This window comes from Zalophus californianus, chromosome 1, assembly GCF_009762305.2.
Source record: "Zalophus californianus isolate mZalCal1 chromosome 1, mZalCal1.pri.v2, whole genome shotgun sequence".
Taxonomy (NCBI): Eukaryota; Metazoa; Chordata; class Mammalia; order Carnivora; family Otariidae; genus Zalophus; species Zalophus californianus.
Window position 1 is genome coordinate 184,064,119 of NC_045595.1, and position 13,502 is coordinate 184,077,620.

The 13,502-nt window shown below is 36.6% G+C and overlaps 1 protein-coding gene across 1 annotated transcript in view; it reads left to right on the forward strand.

The window, feature by feature from the left end:
• The window catches only part of ROBO1 (roundabout guidance receptor 1), a 1,115,645-nt gene that overhangs the window by 619,583 nt on the left and 482,560 nt on the right, over positions 1-13,502 (forward strand). Inside the window, 1 exon segment of the mRNA XM_027585188.2 lies at positions 2,090-2,173. Coding sequence (XP_027440989.2) covers positions 2,090-2,173 — 84 coding nt within the window.

Below are 13,502 nucleotides of genomic sequence, written 5' to 3' on the forward strand. Positions count from 1 at the left end.
TGGATGTGGACAGATTTTTATTTTATTTTTAACAGAGTAATTACAAATGTATGCATGTACATTAAATAAAATATTCCATCATAAATTAAAGGTAGTATTTCCTTCGAAAAGCTGCATTTGTAACTAAAAGTAATTACTCTGAAAAACTAAGGTGACCCTAAATGCTTCATATCTTTTAACACAATGTTGTGTGTAAGCAGGGGAGGTTTACTTAAAAGCCTTTTAATACATTTGAACCAGGACCTTCTATTTATCTTCCTGTATCAACCTCTTTCATTTGGTTAGTTACTTGAGCAAGGTTACTTAGTTTGTGGCAGAACATTGTGCTAACACTGGGGAAAAATACACAAAAAAATGCCTGTTTCCCATTCTTTCGTATTGATGTGACTTAAAACTGCCTTAAACAATTAATGCATACAAATAAGTTAACAGGCTTGGTGGGGGGCGGCGGGGGGTGGGGTGTCAAAAGTGGACCCTTTTCCTGCTATACCACTTCCAGACTTGATTTTAAGGAAAAATATGACAACAGCCGTCACTAGAAAGACAAGGATGAATAGAGCAATAATGAGCATTTCCTTTTAGTATGCACAGATCCGCACCTTTTTTTTTTTCCTTCATGTGAGCCACATCAGGTTAATTATATGACACATGAGCTGGGGAGGAGAGGCAGGGAGATAGAGTTGATAAATACACTACATGCAAAAAGCCACGAAGTGACTCATATTAGATTTTGTATCCTCTTTTAAAAATTTCTAAATCATCCCTGAAGAGCTGTGTGTAAGACGAAATGTGTCAACCTAGCTAAAAAACTAGCAGGAGCACAGAATTAATGACCCCTGTGATGTTTCTGGAGGGGCATTACCTGTGTGTACTCACTGCCTCAATCATAAGAGACATACTTTTTTCCTGGAGTAAACAGCTATGACCCTTCACTGCTCAGACCGAGAAATTCTCTGTAGATGCTGTTTAAGGTGATAAAAAGCCTGCAGAACCCCTCAACATGAAGGACCTATGACTCTACGGTATTCGATTTAGGAGGTACACACTTGGCTTTTGGCTTTTATTGTGTCTGTGTCTGCCATCAGCCAAGAAGCTAGATACTCTGCTCATATTTATCGAACACACATAGATATGACATACACCGTAACTGAGCACTCGGGAAATTAGTCGTGGTGTCGTTGGGCTTCTGTATGTATTTAGGCTGCAACTCAGTTTCTGGATATTAGAACTTGAGTGTCACTGTGCTTAGCCTCATTTCTAAAATTCTCCATAGGAAAATCCACGTACAATGCGAAAAGCATAAAAAGCATTCCTTTTATTCAAGACAAACAAGAGTAAGGGAAGGAAAATACTTATCTGGACGGTTGTGATATAGAATCTCGAGCAATTGGGGAGCTTTTAAAATATCCAACCCGAAATGTCCGAAGTTAAGTGTTGTTTTACTTATGCCTTCGTTTCAGTAAATTTAACTCCGTCCTTTAAGATGACAAATTGTCGCCTTCCGAAGGATGCGATGATGCACACTGCTTTCTTTACTGTTGCTCAGGAGAAGTATGACATTTTTATCATCCACCCTGTTATTTGACAAGACCCTATTTTTCCCCACACCCTCCCTTCCCCCCCCCCCATATGAGGTACAGTCCCTTGAGCCTGTAATTGGCAGGAGATGAAGCGATGATGGGGAGTGATCACAGTCAATAGCTTTGATTAACAATAAGGTGGAAAATTAGCAATGCTAGCATTCAGCCACCCTGCCCTCTCGCTCCTCCATATGCTCCCTCAGTCCTGCTGGCGGCCTCACAGAGGGCAGTCAGAGCCCTCCGCCAGCTTTGAAGTGCAGCAAAGGTGCAGGCAGAGCCGAGAATTAGGGAAATTAAGGAGAAGGAGTAGAAACTGTAAGCCAGGATGCTGAGACGTCCATGCGGCTTAGTATGCTGCAGGAGGGACAAGGAGGAAGTGTGCTGTGTGTTGTCCCTGTGTGTTTTTCTGTCACATGTGGATTTACTTGTGTCTGGACATGCTGTGATCGAAATGGCAACTACCCTTACTCCTGTGACCCCATCAGCAGCTCTGGTGTTGTTTCCGACAGACCCTGAGGACCTAGAGAGGGGGAACGACAACGGGACGCCAATCCCCACCTCTGATAATGATGACAATTCGCTGGGCTACACAGGTAGAGTGTTTTCTTTCCCAAATACTAACTGTCCGTGCCTCCTAAAATGCCTCCACCTCCATCAATCATCAACCACCTGTGTAAAATTATCTCCTCATCCCTGCTTCCCGCTAACAACCACTACAACTTCTGGTCCTCATTTTCCAGACTTCATTCTCCAGCTGGGAGGTCATCTCGCTCAAGTCAACTCTTTGGGGAAAAGAAATTTAACATAAACACTGCATGTTTTCTTGTTGTCTATTTTTAATATAAAAAGATTGCTTTCTCAACCTGAAACTGTGACATTGCTAACTTGTTTAGACAGATAATGTAATATTATCTTAGAGATTTAATATTTGACTAAATATTAAGGAAATAAGACTATCTGCAAGTATTGGGTTTCAAAATTATCTGTAGTTTTTGTTTGTTTTGGTTATGCTGGTAGTCTTATAAACAACAGAAAGCAAACTCTTAACAAGAGTAATGCAATCATAATTACCAACTTATATCTCAGGATTGTGTTTGCATGGACTTATTGTTACCTTATCTATGAACCATGTTTTAAGTAGATGCATGCATACACTGGCATTAAAGTAAAAATTAACTAATTGGATGTGTTGGAAATAATTCATATTATGAATGTCTAAGAATGATTGCTTTGGAAATATATAAATGTTTCATGCAGAATTTGTAAGTGTAGTTCTAAATATAAACACGTAAGTTACACATCTGAGAGAATTTGACTGCAACTTTAGATAAAGGCGAAGAATAAAATACATCACTTATAACCCATTGAATCAGATAATGATGTAATAGAGGTCGTGTAACAGCACCTATTTATTATGTTCTTTTCATTAGTTCTTATTAGCACAGTTCTCTATAGACTGCTAGGTTGTGGGCTGTGGATAGGGGGGTGTGTGTGTGTGTGTGTCTGTGTGTGGGTCTGTGTGTGGGTCTGTGTGCGCGCACGTGCGCATGTTGAGGCAATTGGAGTTAAAGATAACGGAGAAGTCTTATGTATCATTACAATCTTACAGATGACTGTTAGAAAGAGACTAATCCAACAGACACGTTTCACATTGTATAAAATAATAAACTGCTACTTTACTTTAGAAGCAGCATCGCTATTTTCATAGAAATAATTTTCTCCAATATTATCTCCCCTTTACGCAATTTCAGGTTTTAAACAGTTGGAATAAGTACCAAAATGAATAACATCTTTATAAATAATTTAATATTTATTTTACTTATTTTAGTCTTATGGATGACTCATTCTCATTTTTCTCTTATCTTTCACCTGAGAACTGAGATTAAAGGACAAATCAAAGCCCATTGGTGGTGAGATGGTGAGGGAGCCGGTATGATACTTTTCCAGAAACTTAGCTAGCACAAGAGTTGTAAAGGTCATTTCTTAATACCATAAATACCAAGGAAGTTCCTCGGTATGAAAGGAGGAATTGGAGGTAGTGTTCTTTCTCATGGGTACCCTCATTTGCCAGTGCCTCCTAGTTGTATTCCCTTGTGCTCACCCAGTCTAAACAACTGCATTGTTTAGATACACTAATAGGGTTTGCTCTTTGTCTTTTATGGATTTCCTGAAAATTATATATCTCCAATGCATAAATCATGTTGGAGCATTGAATTAAGAGAACTTGAATAACAATACATTTAAGACTAAATGTAGCATTTAAAACATTTTTTATTTCTGTTTATTTTTCCTCATTAGGTTAATCAGTATTCAGATTTCTGCTATTAAGCATATCAGATGAATTATTATGAGGTAATGAACTCATAAAATTATCTTTATATTCTACAAGGGAACTAATTAAAGCAGCACATTAATGTGATGTGACTGGAAAACAATCTTCTGAATAATTTTGTTCCTGAAACTATAACTGCTTGTGAACTCTAGTATCAAAGGAAGTCATTCTGGATATTTTGTTTCAGTAAACTCTTGATTAGTCAGGAACCTTTTTTCTACTATATGAATTAAAGATGCTATTTGTCTCTTTCACTTGCATATTGACCATTTCTTTGCTCATTAAAACCTCCTCTGGAAGTGATAAGAAAAATTAAATAGGAAAAAAATGGTTTTTGTCTGCTTGATAACAATTATAAAGATCTCAGCTCTGAGGTGCAAAGTATTACATGAAACTACCAATAAATTTATTTTGTGTCCATATGTGCGACTATGTGTGAATAAGTGCGTGTGTGTGTGTGTGTGTGTGTGTGAATTCCCTTTACTCTGATCATATGAAATTAAGTTGATAAAATCTTTATATTAGAGGAAATTCAGTTCAGAAGGAAGTAAGATGGTCTATCTGCTCAGGAACATTTTTACATATTTAATGTAAATTGTCTATGGTATATCTGGAGTTTAGTAACTCTGGATATAGCAGCAAGAACACTGTTAGAAATAAAATAGAAATATTAAGCAACATAGAGGATATACAAAGCAGTTATCAAATAAATCATTGATATGAGTTAGTTGCTGGGTAAATGTATATATCAGATATTATTTGAGGGGTCTATATATTTTGCACAATATCACAAAATGACTGTGAAAATTGTATGTACCAGATGTTTATTTTGTAGTACATGTTGTTTCACTTCATTGAGCTGGCGAGTGAGACTTTTCTCTCTTCCCCTAACACTCGTGTATTTAAAGAAGAAAAGCTTCCCAGAGGAATCTGTACAATTCTCAAAAACACTTTGGAGGGAACATGAAACAGTCCCAAAAGGAAATCACCAGTTCACTGAAATTCATATTCGTGCCCTCCCAATTCTCTTTTTTGACCATACAAAGAGTATAATTTCACTGCAAGCTGATTTGTTGCTACATCTGCTCTACTACTCAAACCATTTGGGACCATCACTATCAAATTGGCCCAACAAAGTAGAATCCATGGATCTCAGATCATACACATAAATTAATATTTTTATTCATGATCTAGTCAATGAATGGTAATCTCTTATGAATAGTACTTGCTGATTAAACCATATGCCATACTTATCTAAATGGTATAAGTATTCCTTTTCGATTCCTTTTCTCCTTACCATCATCAGTCACAATATTATAAAGCCAGGTAAGATTTGAGAACATTTCAGTCTCTCTTTTACTGATCTACGAATGGAGAGCAATTTCTCGGGTGGCACGGTGATGTGTTATTAAAGTGGACTTGTCCATTATTTAGAAAAGTAGACCATTTCCTGTTTAACCAAGCATTTCATAAATATTGGGGATTATTTAACATTCATAGTATATACCTTTGTTGCGAGAACAAGTAAGATGGGGTTTCAAAACAGCACTTTGTGTGGTCAGACACACATCATTCCAAAGAGGTTGGATTGTAATCAATGATTGTTTTAAAGGAGCACCTGAAAAGAGTACGTTGTTTTTTACTTCTGGAAGTGCATATGGGATTTTACGAATACGAAAAAAATTAACATGTTTAAGAATATTTAAATGTCTGAAATATACATATAATCCATGTAGATCTTTAGTGACAAAAAATTTGAAGAGAAGTTTATTGATACATAAAAAGTCAGGGAATAAGTGAGAGCTACTGACATACTAGTAGCATTCTTAATCTTTTAGAAAGCAGTAATTATTAATTAGAAAAGAAATTAACTTTATCTGTTTTTTTCTGAGTACCAAAAAAAGTCTGTAAATTTTATTTATAATGTCTAAAATATATCGTTTGTCCCCATTTTACATACTAAAAATAAAATAATATCCCCTATCTCCACAGGTCTGTTTTAAGGATTAGACTTCTGTATTTACAGTAGTATAATGGAAGCAAAGCTCAATGCAAATTTAAAAATCCTAAAACTGAATAATTATCAGATTCATGTAGGTATCAATTTAAGTTAAAATCTGGCCATGGAATATCAGAAATCCCAGAGCCATTTCAAACAGGCATAATAGAGTCTTCTACTTTGTAATACTACTTCCAAGTAAAGTTTGGTTATAATTCTGCTTAAAAAGAGACAAAATATATGCTCTCTTATTAAAAAAAAATCTTGGACAAATTAGTGTGTTTGTCTATATCCACTCGAATAGCAACCCCCAAAACATATTTTGCCTCATGTTTTGAAATCTTGACAAATAATTATGAATTGATGGCAACATTGATTCTTCTGTCCCTCTACATTCTTAATTACATAGATTCACAATTAAGACCAAACAAAATTTCCATCATGGCACGTGCATTTTTACAAATGTATGTATTGATACTAATAACCAGCCCTTATTATCACTTCATGTATGCTGTGCAATTTTCTGAACACTTTACATACAGTAACTCATTTAATCCTCATTACCGCTCTCTTGGGAAGGGGCCATTATTAAAAGCAACAGTGCCTAATGTCTGCCTCAGTACTCTAGGATAGAAACAGTCCCAAATTAATTATACTTTCTCCAACATTACAGAGGTTATGAGAGGTTGTTGAGGTTGTGGCTATAAGCTACATTTGAGCACGCAGAAATTAAATAGCTCAGCCATGCTCCTATGCAACACCACTGTTGTGGTCACCAATATTTTAGGGCTCTGCTAGTTCTTATCCTAGATCCATTATTATCACACTAACAGATGCACGTATTTTCTAAAAAAAAAATCAAATAGGACAAAAGCTTTAAACAAAAACAAGGGGGTCCTAATTCATCTTCCTATCCTTGAACCCACATCCCTTAACGACTTTTCTTTCTCTTTCAGATGTGTCTTCTGATAGTTTTCTATTTTAAATAATATACATCCACAAATAATTCTTGATTTGTCAGTTTTAGACATTTTCTTTTACCCATTCTCTTCCTAGCACATTCTTTGTTGAATTAACAGTTTATATTGGCATGACAAAGCAAATTTTCCCTAGGTGAATCTTCTACAGAGCCAAGTGAAATACTATAATTGCAATTACATGTTATTCTTTCTTTGTATGAGATTGTTTATTTTCTACAGTTAATTGCATTTTTAAACTTCCTAAATGCTTAATCCTATTTAATATTCCAATGGCCTGCGGTTTTTCCAGATATCTTCCTCGTTGAATACTCCATGTTTTTATCCCAAAATGAATGGTTTCTCTCTAGACCTCAGACTTTTTTCATCACTTGTTTTTGGTGGATCTCCTATTTCCTAAATCTCATGGTTTCCTCTTTTCTGGTTTATCTCCTTGTTAACAGAAGCCTTGTCTCCAGAAAGCACATCATAATAGAACTTTAAAAAACATCAAAAGTAAAGAAGTTTTACTCTGACGTGCTTTGCAGTAGCTTGTCCATTTTTGTTTGTTGTTTATTTCTTCCTTATGCTGGGTACTTGAGGGGCCTTGCAAATAGGAGAATCATTTATCTCCATTATGGGAAATGTCCTTAAATTATTTTTTGAGAATGCCAATCTCTGCATTGTCTGCTGCCCTTTGGAATTGCTGTTAGGCAGTGGATCTCTTAGGTTGATTCATTAAGTTTCTTTTCATTCCTAATTTCTAATTATTTGTCATTTTCCTTCCAACTTTCTGGGAAATATTCTTTTTTTAAGTTTTTATTTAAATTCCAGTTAGTTACCGTATAGTATAATATTAGTTTCAGATGTACAATATAGTGATTCAACACTTCCATACAATGCCTGGTGCTCATCACAAGTGCCCTCCTTAATCCCCATCACCCATTTAACCCATCCCTCCACCCACCTCCCCTCTGGTAACCATCAGTTTGTTCTCTATAGTTAAGAATCTGTTTCTTGGTTTTCCTCCTTCTCTCTCTTTTTCTGGGAGACATCCTTGATATTTATTGTCTATCAATGCTTTTAGAAATATTTTGTGTTTATTACATGTTAAATTTCTGAAAGCTCTTTCTCATTCTCCAATATTCAGAGCTTTGTAAATTGAGATTTCAAGCTAATTTTTCTGATTCTAGTCAACTGCTTTTTCTGCTATATGTCTGCAGCTCCCAAAATATGGATAAAGTTTTAGAAATCTACATAAAAATCATGAGTTTACAGGTGAACAAACGAAAACCCTTATAGCTGTCATGATTTAGCCAAGATAGTACAGATATTTAGCAATAAAAACTTAATGTCTCCTAAATCCAATTTTTAGTGTTTTTTCTAACTTAAAATACTTCACAGAATTGCTAGGAAACAAGAAAGTACAGGAAATAAACTGCAGAATAAAATAAAACTAACACTATAGTTTAGTGGTAACATACACTTTTTAAATTTTTATTTATTTATTTATTATTTTTTTATTGTTATGTTAATCACCATATATTACATCATTTGTTTTGGTGTACTGTTCCATGATTCATTGTTTGTTCATAACACCCAGTGCTCCATGCAGAACGTGCCCTCCTCAATACCCATCACCAGGCTAACCCATCCCCCTACCCCCCTCCCCTCTAGAACCCTCAGTTTGTTTTTCAGAGTCCATCATCTCTCATGGTTCGTCTCCCCCTCTGACATACTCCCCTTTTCTTCCTCTCCTGTTATCTTCTTCTTTTTCTTTTTTCTTAAAATATGTTGCGTTATTTGTTTCAGAAGTACAGATCTGTGATTCAACAGTCTTGCACAATTCACAGCGCTCACCATAGCACATACCCTCCCCAATGTCTATCACCCAGCCACCCCATCCCTCCCACCCCCAACCACTCCAGTAACACTCAGTTTGTTTCCTGAGATTAAGAATTCCTCATATCAGTGAGGTCATGTGATACATGTCTTTCTTTTATTTATTTTTTTAAGATTTTATTTATTTATTTGACAGAGACACAGCGAGTCAGGGAACACAAGCAGGGGGAGTGGGGGAGGGAGAAGCAGGCTTCCCGCTGAGCAGGGAGCCAGATGCGGGGCTCCATCCCAGGTCGCTGGGACCATGACTTGAATGGAAGGCAGACACTTAACGACTGAGCCACCCAGGTGCCCCTACATATACTTTTTTAAAAAGATTTTATTTATTTATTTGAGACAGAGAGAGAGAAAGAGCAGGAGGGGGGGATGGGCAGAGGGAGAGGGAGAAGCAAACTCCCCGCTGAGCAGGGAACCCCACATGGGGCTCCATCCCTAAGATCACCACCTGAGCTGAAGTCAGACTCTTAACTGACTGAGCCACTCAGGTTCCCCTAAAGTACCTTATATTTGGATCTAGAAAATAACATGCTAATTTACAAGTTCATATAAAATGCCTATCTTACTCTCTATGAAATATCTGGATTACCATTTATTCATTTAATTAAACAAAATTCACATATTGAGTATCTGCTCTGGGGAGAACCTTGTACTAGGTACATGAAGGTATGTAAGATCTAAACTCTGTTAAAATTAACATCACACATGACTCCTATCTGGATCATCATATCTGGTGCCTCCACATTAACATGCTGTTTGCCAACGTGTGCATTAATTGTGAATTAATTTGTTTATAACAAGAAATTTAAAAACACTTCTTGGGGAGCCTGGGTGGCTCAGTCAGTTAAGTTTCTGACTCTTGATTTTGGTTCAAGTCATGATCTCAGGGTGGTGGGATCAAGCCCCACATGGGGGCTCCATGCTCAGCGGGGAGTCTGCTTGTCTCTTTCCCTCTGCTCCTTCCCCTCCCCCTCAAATAAATAAAATCTTTAAAAAATAAAAACATTTCTTAAAATAATAAATTAAGCAATTTCTACTTGCTATAGTTGCATACTGGGAATAATATGTAATATCACATCAAGTTAACCACTGAGTTAGTCTGAAGTAGTTAAGGAAAAGAGATACATGTTTTTCCCCCAGAATTATAAAGCCATCAAATTTGTAATTTGTTTTGCGTGACCTCAATTATTAGGCAATTTTGCCAATTCTCAAAAATGTGAAAGGAAGCAAATGAGACAGAAGATTGGGATCATGGGTTAAATTTATCTATTATACTCCAGAAATCTTCTTGAATTGAGAGGAAAAGGAAAAAAATGGTTTCATTTTCACAGTTATTGACAATAGAGAGTGGATATGCCTACATCTGTCTTTCCAAAGCTTAAGGGACATGGGACATGGAAGCTTCAAGTAGATTTGAGCATTAAGAAGTAAGCGGAACTCTAATGACAATAGGATTCTATGAAAGAAGAGTTTAAAGCAGTTTATCTCAATTATTTTAAAAAAAGTAAGCAAATTATGGGGTGCCTGGGTGGCTCAGTAGTTGAGTGTCCAACTCAGTGTCAGCTCAGGTCGTGATCTGAGGGTGGTGACATAGAGTCCCACATAGGGCTCTGCACTCAGTGTGGAGTCTGCTTGAGATTCTCTCCCTCCTCTGCCCTTCCACCCCTAATTATGCGCTGTCTCTCTTTAAAATAATAAATCTTTTTTAAGAATTAAGCAAATTTTATGTTGTCCTCACATTAGTGACACTAACGCTATTTCTAGAATTTTTCATGAACATTTTGGAAATTTAAATCATTCCAAAAAGATGTTGACTAAAGCATGGACTATTATACTTAGTATTTGATAATATTTTCAGTGTGGAAAACTTTGCAGTTAAATATGTTGATTTTCTATGGTGTGGGAAGAAAGAGTACAGTCTCTGAATTTTTATAAAATGGAAAAGCCTTGATTTTTATAGTAAAATTGCATTTCATTTTACTTTAATTAGAAATTCAAGTAGAAAAAATACTTTTTACGAATAGTTTTGATTTGAATTTTTGAAAGACATATTTTTAAAATATATCCAAAGTGCAATTTTTAGACATATAGAGATAAGTAAACATACTCAGAAAAATCAAGTAAACAGGCATTCTTTAAGTATGCTGATGTCCCAAAAACAGAACACCTGTAGATAGTAAGGAATTCAGATTAAAAGTTTTTAAAAGAAATTTTAATTAAAAAAAATCCCTATGTCATAGCATCTCCGTAAAGCAAATACCTTAGTATCTTGACAATTCAATAAGAATCTTTATTTAACCAGCAATTTATGCAAGACAATATTTTAGTTTAACTATTCTTCACAATGCTTATAGAGGCCTGGCTTTAGAAATGACTCCCTACTGGGACACCTGGGTGACTCAGTTGGTTAAGCGTCTGCCTTCAGTTCATGTCATGATCCCAGGGTCCTGAGATCTAGTCCCTCATCAGCCTCCTTGCTCAGTGGAGAGCCTGCTTCTCCCTCTCCCTGCCGCTCCCCCTGCTTGTGCTCTCTCTCTCTCTTATAAATACATTTGTTTAAAAAAGAAGGAGGGGTGCCTGGGTGGCTCAGTTGGTTAAGCAGCTGCCTTCGGCTCAGATCATGATCCTGGAGTCCCGGGATCGAGTCCCGCATCGGGCTCCCTGCTTGGCGGGGAGTCTGCTTCTCCCTCTGACCCTCCCCCCTCTCATGCTCTCTCTCTCTCTCTCATTCTCTCTCTCAAATAAATAAATAAATAAATAAATAAATAAATAAAATCTTAAAAACAAAAGAAGGAAAGAAATGACTCCCTACTAACCTGGAAAGATATGCCACAGGCCCAAAGCCTTCTGAGCAGTACATGTCAACGGCATGACACTAGACTTCCAGTCAGAAGCTGTCAGGACATGGTCAAGGGTGGAGTCTCATTCCTGCACTACTTTACTTTCTGCTGTGGTCCTATGCAAATCACCCTGCTTTTTTGTTTTGGATTTTTCTGATTCATAAAAAGTAAATAATATTTGGTGACTAATTTTTTGGAAACTAAAAGATAATTGGCTAACTCTTCCTAAACTCTAATTTTTAGAGATAATTTTAGGCAATGACCATTTTTAATCCTTACATTTATTCCTATAGGATTTTTTTTCATAGTTCATGGACATTAGTCTAACTTTAGCTCATGTCCAAAAGTTAATACTTAGAGGGCTATGCAATCAGTACATAAGCGTTTGCTATAAAAATAAAACATTCTACTATTATTTTACATTGCTACAAAGAAACTTTTGAATCAGCTACATGTTGGTATCACAGCTATAGGTGAGTACTATAGCAAGTAATAGTATAATAACAAGCAAAAATAAAATTCCCAAGGCAACTCAAAATCAGTGTCCCAAGGCAACACAACAAAAATATATGTTTCACTAAGGCATGACACAGTGCTCTTCAACATAATTCAGATTCCCCAGGCTAACAATATGCCACCATGACACAGGCTTCCATGATTATAGTAGCAATAAGAATAATCATGAACTGACTTTAACAGTTTCTGCACAGAAGTGACTTCTGCTCTTTTATTCATCCAGAGAAAGTCACATGGACACACCTAGCCAACAGAATAGGAAAATGCAATCCTACCATGGCACTTGGAGGGGGTAGAAATAGAAATACTTGGAGAACAACACTAATCACTACCAGACTAGCAATAAAGAAACAAGGAAATTGTCATTGGTTCAGAACATTTGCCCCTTCCTTGAGGAAAGAAATGTAATTTCATAAGGCACCCAAATGGTTCCATAACTAAATATACTGAATATTCAGTTTGATCATTCCACTGTTACAGAAGCCTATATTCAGTCCTTTCTTTCAATTCATTGCTGAAAAATCATTTCTTTGTTCAAAAGCCATGTTATGCATGATAAATTGATATAGACCAAGGCATAGAGTAATTGCACAGGTGGTGGGTCTGGCAAAAGCATGGTGGGAAGGGAATAATTCATTCATAGATCTATTCCAGCAAAGATATATCACTTCTCCCACCCCCATGAAGAAAGGAGTTCAATACAATTATTCTACCACCAAGTTGGCAGAATGGACCTCATATGCTATTGCATCATACAGATGGTTCAGCATTATTCTATGGGCAGATTGGGCTGTCAGCAGTATTGGTGGCCATTCAGTTTTGTTGAAAGTAATACTGTTTTTAAACCCACACAAAACTTCCCTTCGTCCTACCTGAACACAGTATTCATGAGCCAATTGTGCAAGCAGTGGGACAGAGGAGGAAGAGCTGAATGACATCTGGGTCAACATTGCTACCTGTTTATGAAAAGATTCCTATGCAACACATGCTCGTTTCTAAGTGTTCACCCAGCACACCCATATCAATTCTGAATTCATTTCAAAGGGTCCATTTCATAGTCTTTTGCCCAGATTTTCTTTTGTATTCTTCAAACTTCTCCCTTCTCACACCCCAAACATCCATTCCACCTTTTAGCTACTATTCCTGAATCAGTCTAGGTCCATATATCTCTCATCAACTCTCCTTCCAGGTAAAATGGATGACCAGTCATATCACTTGAAGTTCTTCCCACAGTAAGGCTTTACTTTCCCTATTGTCCTTCATGGCACTCCTCTATGAGATACAATGCAGCAGCAGTCCACTTCCAACCAATGCCAACATATGAGGCAGAAACTGAATGAGTATCCAGCTTAGTATTTTCCCCTGTCAACTGATAATGAG